Raw genomic sequence first — 13,804 nt, 5'->3', positions numbered from 1 at the left:
CTTTGTGAACTATGGCCTTTAGGCTGGCTAACCAATTATTTAGAACATAACACTGAACATAAACGATTATATACTGTATTTATTTGAATAAATGCCCTTTGAGAAGGTTTTTTTTAAGGGAGGTGTTTATTCAAAGCAGGGTGTTTGAATAAATACAGTACTGTATATGAAATCTCATGAATGCTTGCAATCTACATGTTTTTAGCGTGTGTGTAGCCTACTAGGGAGGGGCTATTCTTTCTGCCAATACATATATTCACACATTCTCATGTAAGTATACATTCATGGTTGTCTGTATAGTAGGCCTATTGACACAAATATCAATAGGCGTACATGTATGGATATTTACACATGTACGCATGCAGATTCCACGGGCAGATCCAGAATTTTTTAAACGGGAGGGGCACAACAGTTTCAGAATAAATAAGTAATCCACATAAAACTGATGCTTTGAAATTTTAAAAATTTAGTGTCAAAAAGAGGAAGGGGTCCCCCCGATGTGCCTCCTGTTCCCCTACTAGATCCTTCGCTGGATACATATGATGATGAATTTATTCGGTGTGAACATCAAGGATAACCCATGGAAGTCTGAAGAAGACATTTCCATTGGTGGGGTCCTTCTGGTGGTGATTAGGCAGTACAACATGTACACAATTCTATGTACATTTACAATATATTTACATGTTTATACCTGTATACACTGCATTATATTCACAACACAGACACATTTAGTAACATTTGAATAGTACCAGTTGGTCACTGGCTGCATCATGATGTTTATATTTTGGTATCACTTGGTCAAATGAAATCTTGGAATAGACCGAAATTTTATGTTGGCCATGGAGATTGGCGTTGTCGTCCAGCAAGAGGATATGTAAATAGTACGACTTCTACTTAGTACACCATCTGACATGGGAAATTTCCATCATATTTTGTCGCGAGAGTTCAGGTGGTAATTCAATTGTACACCCAATTAAAGGCATAATGCAGTAGCACGTGTAAACGTTTATAAACCGATTTTAACCCTCAGATAATTTGGTGTGAACGTGCCACATCCTGTGGTCTGCGAGTTTCTTTTCATGGTTTATTTCTATCTTTTTTGCAGTATTACTACTGAGCACATCTAAACGTTTTGCTTCATTGCCTATTGATGCTAACTATTTAGGCCAAAAAAAAAATTTACTTGTTTAGCGTCCCACCCTCAGAAATTTTCAGGGGGGGGGGGTGCGGATTTTAAAAAAAAAATTGTTAAAATTTTTTTTTGCTGGCCCAGGCCTAGCCTATGCCTAATGTGTAGGCTTCTTAGGTCTAGAGATTTCAAAAACTGCATTGGTGCCAAGCCAAATCTTTTACAAAAGCTATAACAGACGCTAAATTTACGTAAAAGATTTGTTTGTACAATATTTATTTTAATAAGCATTGTGCTGCCGTAGGCTAACTGCTGCAGTGCTAGGCTAGGCCAGGTAGGCCAGCCATACTTACTACTACTAGTTGGGGTCTAGGCCTAGTTAGGTAGTACTTGCTAGGCCTAAAACATCTGCCAATTGAAGCGTAGGTCGTAACCTATTATTTTTCTTCATAGTACTTTATTATTATCATATTTAAAACATTGTTTATTATCTAAAAAGAACCAAATAAAAACATGTATGCCTACGATCAAATTGTCTGCGATTTCTGTCAGCAAGGCACATGTGTGAGGGAATCTATTTTTTTCTTCAGAAAAAGAAAACACACTTGGTGGCGCACTTCAAATCTTGTTCCCTGTGCTGAAGATAAAAAAAAACGATCGTTTTTTTCCTCTATTATCGGCATTTTTTAGCCTATTATTAGGCTAAAATTAGCTCTATTAGCTATTAGCTCTATTTATCAATTTTTTACCAAAAAAAAAAAAAAAATGAGAGGCGGCTAGAAAATCAGGGTCAGGGGGTTGAGCTAAACAAGTATATTTTTTTTTTGGCCTTATGTACGTTTATATATTTTTTATACAGTGCCCTTCAATTTGAATTTATTGTATGTTACATTAATGATGTTAACAATAATTAATAACTAATTAACTTGGAATGGAATATTAGCCTCTTTTAGGAAAACAAAAAAAATTATAAAACATCGTTTAAATGCATTTAAAGAGGTTTAAGATCATTATAAGACAATGGGGAATATCATTACAGTAGTCGGGTTTCAAGTCCAAGTGCTTGTTAGCTTAGCGTCTGAGCAGCAACCTTTCATGACAGGGATTAGATGGTATTAGCTCATTGCTATGTTTCTGTAAGATAGGTTCTCTTGATCCCAAGGTTGTTGGCCAATGATGATGGAGCTGACGATGCACTGGTACTATTATTTCTTTAGGTGAAGTTATTTTCAGGTTTTATTTTATAATCCTTTTTATATAAAATTAGTTGTCAGGTCGTAGTGTTAAGCTTGGTTTCCTTAAAATTGCGTAGAGCAGTCCCTGACATTCAGGAATGCTGTCCACTTTGACTGACCAATCACCATCACCGAAAGCTGTTGACAATAGCGTGTAGCGATTGTATGAAAACCAAGCTTTATAAATAAACGGAATTATCTCTTTATGGGAAGGATTTGTCCTCCATAGTTTAGGAAGAGTTCCCCCATAAATAGAGATTTTCCCACATTGGTGTGGAATAGTTTTTACACAAGGATTTTACACTCAGGATAGTTAAGTAATGGGAAGTTGAAGTGTATGAATTTGATGAGTGTAATTGAAGTAAAGCTGTGACAACTTCTGTAAAAGTCATTATTTTCAAATCAAATTGATTTTTGTAGTTGAATGTCCGTTACAGCTTACTATTAAGCTACATGCAACTCGGGTTCCATGCTGATCAGAAGCAGAAATAAGAAGCAACGTGACACCCTGCCAATTTTTAATTTTTTTTTTATTTATTCGAATTTTAATAGACTAAACAGTTATAGTAGGATAACGTACAAAGGGTTGTTAGGATGTCTGTACAAAAGTTCTAAGAAGCCTTGAATTGTAGAAATGGTTCTCTTAATAAGTTGATAATGAGATTAACAAGATACGACTAAAAACTGCGTCATGAGAAATTGTTTTTGGCCTGTGGACACAAAGTAATTTCATTTTTTGGCGCTTTGAATGAATACGTAATATTATGGACCTGATTTCAACTGCACCATAGGAAATTGTTTTTTGAAAGATTCGTTCCGAGAAACCATTTTTTAGCCAGTACAGACACCCATAGCCAACTAAGAACTATGGAACTTTAGACAACTGCCAATATAATATAACATATCAGTCAGGCAAGGAATAAGTGTTTTGGGCCTACTCAGTCTGCAATGTTTTGGACTTGCACCTAAATGTCATTAGTGGCCCTACGACTAATTGCCAGGGGCTTGCAACTAAGTATCAGTTGGCCTACGGCCAAGTTTCAGTGGTGCTATGGCTACTTACTTGTAGGCCTACAGCTAAGTATTGCGCTTAGACTAAGTTTCAGTGGACCTATGAATAAGTATCAGTGGGCCTTCAACTTAAGAAAAAAAAACCTCAAACATTCTATTTTATAGAATACAATAACAAATTAAAAAAGGAAAAAATGTTTTTAAAAAGAATAAGATGAATAGAAAGAAAGAGAACAATAACCTTTAATGGATTTTGTTGTAAACATAAGAAAAAAAAATATTTTAAGGAAATTAATTGAGACAGTAGTAAAGATAACCAAATGGTTGGCTCTGTGACCTCTTTTTTCTTGCATGGATTGGTGCGTAATTATATGTTAGACTGCTGGTTAATGCACTATGGTATATATGTAATATCTATCAATATCATGCAGTGACAATAGATTTAGCAGGACCTGTTGTGACCTTTGACATCATGTGTAATAAACTGTTCTTAAATGATTATTGATAATTTGCAAAACATATTTCATAGAATACCAACAAGTTGTACGGTAATGGTTGATCTGAGGATCAAGATGTCTAGTTATAAAAAGAAATTCAATCAATAGATTTTTTACTAATTAAATTGTCATCATTATTTGTATGAATCTCATTAAGTATTTGTTAATTTTAATTAATAATGTAATTTTTTTTTTTTTTAATATCATACCTAATAATAAAGAAATTTAAATTTAAAAGTACTAAAACAAATTCACAATATAAATTTTCATTATTATTTTCATTTATTATTTATATAATAATAATGTAGTCATAATACTATATAATACTACCAAAAAAAAAAAAAAAGGTCCACGGATTAATCTCAGATAAGATAGTATAATACATACTCCAAGTATCGAAATGCACGCCATCGTGTCGGGATTCAATATTTCGACATTAATTATGTCATCAGGAAGTTTAATGTCTTGATCGTATGTAAGAAACTCTATATTCCATTCATAGTGATGAGGGAAGTGGATTAAGAGGAAAGGAATGGTTGGTCATCCATGGTTTTGTCATTGTCTTCCATTTGGTCTATTTTTTTTTTCTTGTCCATTCTTGTTTAGTCTTATCAATCAAATGTTATAACTGTTTAACATCATCCTTATATCATTTTACTTCATTTTCTTGATTCAATATCGTTTTAACAAGTAAATAATACTATTTATGTCTAATTAATTATTGGTAAATTTTATTATATTATTAATAATTATTTTATTGAAACATATAAAGTGTGTTTACCTGATTCTTTTTAATTTTTTTGTTTCCTCTCTCTGCCTGCTTCCTTGTTTGTTACACTTCAAATATGGAAAGTGATTATTCCTTACATTCCAGCTACTGCAACAATAACAGATCAATTTGTTATTACAACACTTCTACATCAGCACCTTTGCTAATGCTTCTAACATACAAAAACATACAAACACTCAATACTCCATTAAATTCAAGCTAGTATTTCTATGATATCCTCATTTCAGAATGGAATAATAACAACAATAAAGTCATCTTGTAATGTGCACATACCCATCTCAGAGAACTGCTCATGAATCCATTTTTCACCTACTAAGTACTGCCTTTCCTGCATTTATTTTGAATTATTCATTCTTTTAAAATTTAAATTTTAGCTGATAAACAAAAGCAACTGAACAAAAAGAAAAATGGGAAACAACTAACGATTTGTCAAATTAGCCAATGCTTAATACTGTAGAGTAAGCCAATTCATAGTTGGAGCTGCAGATGCTCGTATGTAAGAACAGTCATTTACCTTGATACGAGCATCATACGCAGTTATAACTACAAGTTGGCAGTAATAGAGGGCACATTTCCATCACATCATTTTTTCACATTCTGTATTTGGTCAGGGAGGGGAGAAGCAAAGAGAGAGTAAAATGAATGGAACTTAACTTTTGTAAAAGTCAAAATGTAAGTACATTACCTTAGAATGATTCAGATCTACAGGGGGTATTAGAGAACCCATTATAAAATACTCGCACATCCGTTCCTGCATCCCAATTAATCCTGATTTAGGAATTATGGTAAATACTTGGCAGAGCCTCTCTTACCCGTAAGTTGATATTTCCCTAGTCATTAGTCACCGTAAAAAACACATGTATTATGAACTTATTATTTATTGATATAAACACCTTTGCTTATTAATATACGTTATCTTGTAATGTTGATTAACCCAGGTAAGTGTCTGTGTGAAGTAACAACCATTAATGTTGAACTCTGTTAGCAGCCAAATGTTTTCCCCTTGATAGTAATGTGTTAAACACATTATGAATTTTTGGGCCAAGTAGTGGCACATAAATATCACCTTCTAGTCTGGGTCGATGCTAAATAGACTCAGGGGAGATTAATATAGTCCCCAGTTTAAACCATCTAATCCATATAATTTAATGAAATTACCATTTGACAAGAAATATTAAATCAAAGACTTCACAAAAATTAATGAGATATTTTCATACTGATTTTTTGAGTTGTCAGAATGTTGAGCATTTGTTTACTTGGAGTTTTGTTTATCATGGTGATAAAATATAAATAATTACGAAATCAAATCATGATCACACATCTACTCTTGTTAGGTTTATGTGGCAGTTAACAGTACTAATAAGACTAATGATTAGATGTGGTGGTTTGAAACTTGTCTTTATCAGGATTCGAACCTAAAACTTTTTGATTACATTTGGTTGCTCTACAATCTGATCAGTGAAGTTGAAGCTTGGTTTACTCTCTTAGATTTTCCTATTCAGATATCATCAAAGTAAGGCATATACAAGGTAGTGCACCAACTAGGACTCTTAGCCTTGCTAATTTGGTAGACAAACTGATCAGGTTTAAATCCTCTTTCTTAGTATTTGATAATTATAACAACAGCAAAATAAACAACCATTAAAATAGAAATATCAAATTTCAGTTACAGTAGTGATTATAAATTCAGATTGAAGACCTGATCACATTTTCATTTAAAACTTCTGGAATTTCATGTAATAGCAACAATGACAAATATAATCACATATTAACAAAATATATTTTGATGATATAAAAGATTTACGATAACACACGTTGTTTCGCAGGCCGTTGTCTCGTATATTGGCAGTATTTTGCAGACATATTCATCATTGGGCACAGCAAACAATATAATTTATTGAATAGAATGAAATATTTGAAAACACAGATAAGTGAAAAGTCCCTTTGTGTCCCTCTGATTTTATTACATTAATAATGAATACACTGTAAATATGCAAGGGAATTCAATATGATTTGCTTTAATGTAATATCATCACGAAGTCTATTTGCATATGATAATAGACATAACGGATTCCTAGATATTATTATTATTATTTTAATTTATCAATGAAAAAAGCTACAGTTTATTAATTGATGGCATATAAGTGTTTTTCTCCATCATTTATTGATAGGTGTTAGTGTTCATGAGATAGGCTTTAGGCCTATGTATCGTCATCATCATCGCTGTATCTTGTCTGTTATGAAAGATAGCAAATGACTTAAGTTTTGATGGGAAGGTATATCATGCCACGGAGGTGGTAATGATGCTCGGAGCGGTATATTTCAGTGCACAAGAGTGCATGGAAGCAATCCTCGGAGTTCTTTTTTATGCGAGAATGTTTCTGTCATTTCCCTCCGGTCATAGTAAGAATTGAGAAGCAAACAGCGTTACAACAGATCTGATTTAGGCTAGATTCCTAGAGGGACATTCCAAATGCCGTTATGGTAAACGTATGTTGTGATTGAAACAAAATCATATCGGAGAGTAAGTAAGTAGACCAAAGACCTCACCATAGATAAACATTGTACTCTCTGGGGGATGCCCTTACGTAGGAACACAGATTTGACCAGAATTGACACTTAGCCGCCCAAAAGTCATCAAATAGCCAATCAGGATTCAGCAAGTAATTTTGAGGTTGACGCTAGTAGTATGGGGTGGTGAAAGTAGCAATTTGACGACACAGCGGGAAAGTCTCAGATTCTGTTATTAGGCTAACATTGTTAGGAAATGAGCTAGAGGGCATATAAACTCAACTGTGCCACTATTTTTGGGTATGTCGGCTTGAAGTTTTCATTTTTGCTTTTGACCCTTTAGTCCATAACACCATCGAACTTTAAATCCAAAAGTTGTCAAAATATTTAAATATTCAAATGTATATAGCTTTCTATTAATAAACATTATAATTAATATCATATGGATACAGATTGAAAAAAAAATTGTCATAAAAATGTAACCATTTAATAGTCATTTGAATTTGTCTGCCTTATAAATTATTAGTATGATGTTAGAGTTCTAAGAGATACATCTAATATTAATATAATATTTAATATGTCAGTGTTTCTTAAAGAGACAGTGATACATCTTTGTAAATTGATATGTTTAATATTGTTCCAAATATATTGTATTAGTTTATTATTAAACAATGTTTAGGTCTATTTATATGTATTATGATTTTATTTAAAAAAAATCAATATTAACATATACCTTATCAGTATTTTGTGCATATTTTCTTAAAGCTTATAGCAGTGTTGTTATTTTGTTGGGAACAATTGCCGCAGAGTTTCTGAAAATGAGTAATTTGTGTCAGAATAATGAGACCCCTGGAAATGATTAAGTGTCCTCACTTCCTATATCGGAAGTAGTTCCAGTCTTACGACCTATTACCAACGAAATATACAATTCATTCTCTTATATGTGACCCAGGAACCATCTTGTATCGCCATAACAACGTAGTAAATAAACAAAACCGTTTATTTTGTTTTTTAATTTATATACCGAATCTATTCACCACTTTGAGACAATTCACAGAATAATTATATTAAAAATAAATCCATGCATAACATATAATTCTATTACTTAAATATTATGGAAAAAATTTCTCATAAAAAATATAAATATATACAAATATCATTGAGGCAGAAAATACAGCATGCATTGTTTACAGAGTGAATTATTAATAACTTAATTAATATGGGATTTTACATGAAATATGTATCTAGATAAACCTCTTAATATTTTATCTTTAATTGAATTCATTATAACAAAAATCAATGCTATCTGGTAACAGACTGATATGTAGAGATATTGAAATTTGTGTGTGTATACTGAGACTTGATCTTATGCAGAATGTATTGAAGTACATCAAGTATTCTACTATGATGCATAGCTAATTATAAAGACTTGTACCTTGGGGCTATTCCAACGTTCCCCTTTGTTCAACAAACGTTCATTCCGGACAACGTATTGGCACATTGGCACCTACCTTTGTTACAAATGCTATTGCACAACCAGCAATGAATAGCACATTTTTACATACTATTTAATACTTAATTACGAATAATTATTTCATAACAAGTTATGGTTTAATCTATATATATAAACTTTCAAAGGTTGTGACACTAAATCTGTTGAGTACATAAAAATACAGGAATTATTTATAGTGAATTTTTCAATAGAAATTAATTCTTTTTTATAATGAGATTTATACCATAATGATATTCTAATTTCCAAGAAATCAACTGAAACATCCTTCCCCTCTTTAACATGATGGTGTTAATTAGTATCTCTGTTTTCGTCGCGCTAGACGAGTAGTGAAAAGCAATTGTAGCATTCAAGGACATGGTACCTTTTAATATACTTGTTCAGAACATCGCAATTTACACAATTTATGCAATTACACTCTTAATTCATTTAGCCAAGGTGAAGTTGTTAACCATAGAAATCCGATTTTCTCCAAAATTGTTTACATCAATTTTCAATTTGATGAATTGAGCAAGATATTTGTGTTTTAATGAACTACGATTTTGTAATAATTGTACTCGATGGTGTCATAATTTAATATAGATTAGTCGAAAAGTGGCGTGTTCTTTGGTTGCGATATTCAACAGCGGAGAACTCCTTGTAGATCTCCGTGTTAATCCAATGGGGAGTTGATTATTAAATGTACGCTTTTCACACACAGGCAAGAAAGGTAGATGATTGAGAGCATATCAGTTATTGATTTTAGCCTCTCTCTTTCAAGGCAATGCGCGGTTGTAGAGTGTTTACTTACCATTGTGCTAACCTGATGTTCAATGCTGGTGTCTAGCATTCTACTTGTAAAATTGAAACGATAAAATTATTAGTATACATGCTAAATTGATTACAGACACAATTTAATTATGATTATTAGATATAAGATAAAACGATACTTTAGTGTCATAATCTGATGGAATCAAATTGATGAAAATGAAATTCATTATGCAATGATAAAGATACAACTCAAATTTAAACAAAGCAATTAAATATTATAACAATAAAAAATTATCAGAAATGCTAAACACAAAGTACTGAAATATGTGCTATATATTTAAAAAAAAATTGTAATTTGGTGTATAATGAATAGAGATATAGTGTTTTATGTAGTCAATAATATAATAGAGAATTATATGGTAGTAAGATGGTGTAGCGATGGCGACGGCAAATATATACCATACGTGTCATTACTAATGTTAATCATCAGAATAATTGTAATAGGTGTAAGTTTTGTGGTTTTTGATTATATTTATTTTGCTGGCAGACAGCAAATTTCTCAATGTACTTATATGGACAAATAAAGTATCTGAGTAAAGAATGGTAGGGGAAAGTTGGAGGGATGTCCATTTCATTTTGTTAAACTGTTACTAGATAATAATTCTTACTAGCCTTATTATAATTTTTATTTTTGTTAATCATCTTTGTCAATTTTTTTTCTTGAATCCTTTACGATTCTTGATGAATAAAGAGTGAATATTACCATAATCCTATTGGGAAACATGTCAAATGTGAAACGTTAATTACTTTGATTGTTGTGTTAATACAATATTGGCAGTATGTGCGCTGTTGAATTCTGATTTGTCTATTTTTTTTAACAATTTAAGCTTTTTACTTTGAATAATTGGAATGATGCAACGACTGTATATTATGCCATAATTTTAATCAATGGAAAATTAACAAATTTATAAAAAGGTTTTTGTATACACATGTTTATGGATAAAGTACATTATTATTGCTTATTTTTATGTTTATTTTAATTAAATAATAAAGAACTTTGTAATTATAATAGAAATGTGTTGATAAGTTACTGATAAATAATTAAAATAACAATTTGAAGAAACAAGTAATAAGGAGATATATAGGAATATTGTTAATAACATTTCATTCTTATGACTTTAAAAATTTTTTATTTTAGGTAAAAAGGAGCCATCATATGGCATGTCCTATTCAATGTCAAGGGAGCCCTCATTGCCTCAGGTAAGAAAATAATATACTTATTTATTCAAATAAATGCGCGCTTTGAACAAATGCCACTCTTGAATAAACGCCCTCACCAGAGCCTCACTTGGAATGAACAGCTCCCTCGAATATACGTCCCAGGGTGTTAATATTTTCATCTAATAAATGCATTATTATACATTCTGTTAAAAATTTTCTTGTTCTGTTTTAAGATGACTTAAATAATACAAATTTAACAATTACTAGGCCTATTTATTTATTTAGTTCAAATTTACTAGCTTTTGTTTATCTTTAATAAATATCAGCCTATACCAATAATTAATATAATTTATAATGAATGTTTATACCAACAGACTTTACTTTTCCAATCATTTACTTTGATAGAGATTTCCAGATATTTCAGCACCAACATTTCATATAAAATAAGTTAATCTTAAATTAGTTTATAAATCTGTTAATTTATAGGAACTACACTATAATATAGGTAATTCATGTTTCTAAGCATAATTACAGATAACAGGCTTTTTATTTTGAAGATATTCTAAAGAATAATGTAACAGCTTTAACTGGGGTTTGGAACAGTGTCTGCTTTAATATTATTTGCTTCAAATATAATTTTTAGAAGTGGTTTATGTACATTCATATCTCTCCATTCTCAAATAGTACAAATAGGAGGCCAGGGGGATATGTAATAGTATATATATTATGTACTGTTCTCATTTTATTATCTTTAAGTATCACACACTATGCTGTTATATTCCTAGCTTTGATACTGTATGAAGAATGTTTTCAGTTTCTTGGAATGGCAAAATACATAGCTTTATAATATCCAGCTGTTAATAATTTCTATAAAAAATGGGAAAGATAATTCATGTAGGAAAGTTTCACATTGTCAGGTGTATTAATCAGGCTCAGATGTTTTAATGCTGAAGGTACACAACAGCTGGCCTTATAGCCACACCTGTGCGGACAGGCCACACCTGTGGGGCTAGGCTAGTATAGTTGACTGACTGTGCCCTATAGCTGACACCTCCAATTGAGTCTGCAGACAGCTTCAAGCCACCTGTGTAGTTCCCTGGCTTTGGCTTTAACTAGCAGAGGCTAAGCCTACAAACGATTCCTGCAGGTGGCCGGGTACAAGATCACACCTGCATTGAATAAGTCCCAGCAGCTGTGTTGTGGTCCCAGCTAACTAAACTAGATCAAAACATTCTACTACAACTGTCAGCCATGTTTTTGTGTGTAAATATTTCCTATATTAAAAATAATTTTACATATTGAATTTTATATTTGATGTTACAAAAAGAAACTAAATTTTTTTTTCCAGGAAATCCATGTATTATATTTTTGTAACTCATGAAAGATGTTGAATTTTACAAAACAGTTTTTGGTAACTTGAAATTATAGCATATACGAGAAGAATGTCGGATTTTTCTTGTTTATACTCGAATTGACGTAATTTAATTCGCCTGTAAGCTGAGTGAGTAAAGCCAGTTCTATTGTTCAGTGTTTGCAGTCAATACAAACCGGCATCCTGCGATTTAGTCGCCACAAAAATTGATTAAATCAAAATCAATAATATAGCAGGGCAATCACTTGTTGAAGTTTGATTTCCTGAGCCTTCCTATCTAACCGATCTATAATGACGTTTCTTGAAAAGATATTTTCACAGTTTTCATGTCCATGGATTCAAGAGATTCCAAGTACAAGAAATATAAATTATGCAAATTTTACTAACACCATGATTAACATATTGTAACCAGAAAACACACAGATAAATTTATATTCAAGATAATATATCTTTTCAGTGAACAATTACTAAATTAAGTGAATAATTACTAATTTACTATAAAGTTTTAGTAATTGATTTTATTAAATGTAGTAATATGTATGTTTAGGTTGTGTTGGAAATTGGTCAATTGTAAATTAATATAATGGGACTAGAACTTCAATTTGAAAATTTATAGTGAAGTAACTATTTGGGTGATTATAGTAATTATTAATTTTACTAGCATTCCCAAAATAATTAGAAAACAATAAGGTTTTTATTTATAGTTTAAAAATTGTTTATTTTTTCAATTTTAAATAAATGTGCTGTTTATATTTTGGTATTATTGCATTCAATGATATAATTTGTAATGTTAATCGTGAATATTATTTTTTTTTATAGCTCTATCGTTTAAGATTGCAGTGTCAAATTCAGATCCAATATCTTTTCAGATAATTATTTCACTCATAAACTGCCAACATTGCATTTTATATGCTTTTCAGTATCTGCCATGATTAAATCTTCAATTGGATACAAATAACCCTTTAGATGATAAATGATTATGAAATATGTTGTATTCTAAATTAACCTCTATATTAAATAATTGTTGGCATATAAGGGATTTGAAAACATAGGCATATCTGTTGTATGTAAACTATTTTAATGATAATTATAAATACCTCAGATTGACTATGAATCTGATCTGAAATTGTTTGCATTTTTTGGCAAAGTACTACATAAAAAGATCTGCAATCTTGCCCGTGCCTGAGATCAGAATCTCTTTTAATTATTTTCCGCAGTGGAAGAATTGTAAATTAGTAAGGTCTTTGTTAGTCTGCTCCAGCAGATGTTAGCAATCCGATTGGCTGGTTCCATTTATTGTACTATCTTCATATCCATATTATTAACCAGAAATTGCTTCTAGTTATTGAAATTACAAAGTAAATGAAAGCTACAAAAACCCATATGGCCTGTAGCATCCTTGATTGTGACTAATTGTGTATTCTTAATGGGTCCATGTTTTTTTTTATGTTATTTTCTAGATTTATGATTTTGTTTGTTTTCTGCTTTGGCAGTATGACACAGATTTAATGTAAAGGATTTTGGATGGTGTGGGTGGTAGTTTTGTGTAGGTTGAGACAAACAGTGATTTTGCTGTGGAAAGATATCACAAGCTTAGATTGAACATTTCCAAAGGAGAAATATCAAAGATGCTTGCAAGCTAATTAAAAAAATAATTACTAAATTAAAATTGAGGTGCATAATCCTTTGATGTGGAGGGTAAATTTAAATTTTTTTTAAATCCCTTTTAATTTTCAGTTGATAGTATGAGCAAGTTGTTTAATCTACTGTAATGTGGA

At 31.3% G+C, this 13,804-nt stretch overlaps 1 protein-coding gene across 4 annotated transcripts in view; it reads left to right on the top strand.

Annotated features, from left to right (window-relative positions):
- Nucleotides 1-13,804, top strand: part of LOC117122657 (transcription factor 12-like) — a 115,600-nt gene that overhangs the window by 49,184 nt on the left and 52,612 nt on the right. For all 4 annotated transcript variants that reach the window (XM_033268339.1, XM_033268337.1, XM_033268338.1 and 1 more), the window contains exon 7: nucleotides 10,632-10,693. In XM_033268339.1, coding sequence (XP_033124230.1) covers nucleotides 10,632-10,693 — 62 coding nt within the window. The remainder of the gene's footprint in view (nucleotides 1-10,631; nucleotides 10,694-13,804) is intronic.

The sequence above is a fragment of the Anneissia japonica genome, unplaced genomic scaffold, assembly GCF_011630105.1.
Source record: "Anneissia japonica isolate Jap-2015-1 unplaced genomic scaffold, ASM1163010v1 scaffold287945_len1679841_cov205, whole genome shotgun sequence".
Lineage (NCBI taxonomy): Eukaryota > Metazoa > Echinodermata > Crinoidea > Comatulida > Comatulidae > Anneissia > Anneissia japonica.
Note: the sequence above shows the minus strand (reverse complement) of the source record. Positions and strands in the feature narration are given on the sequence as shown.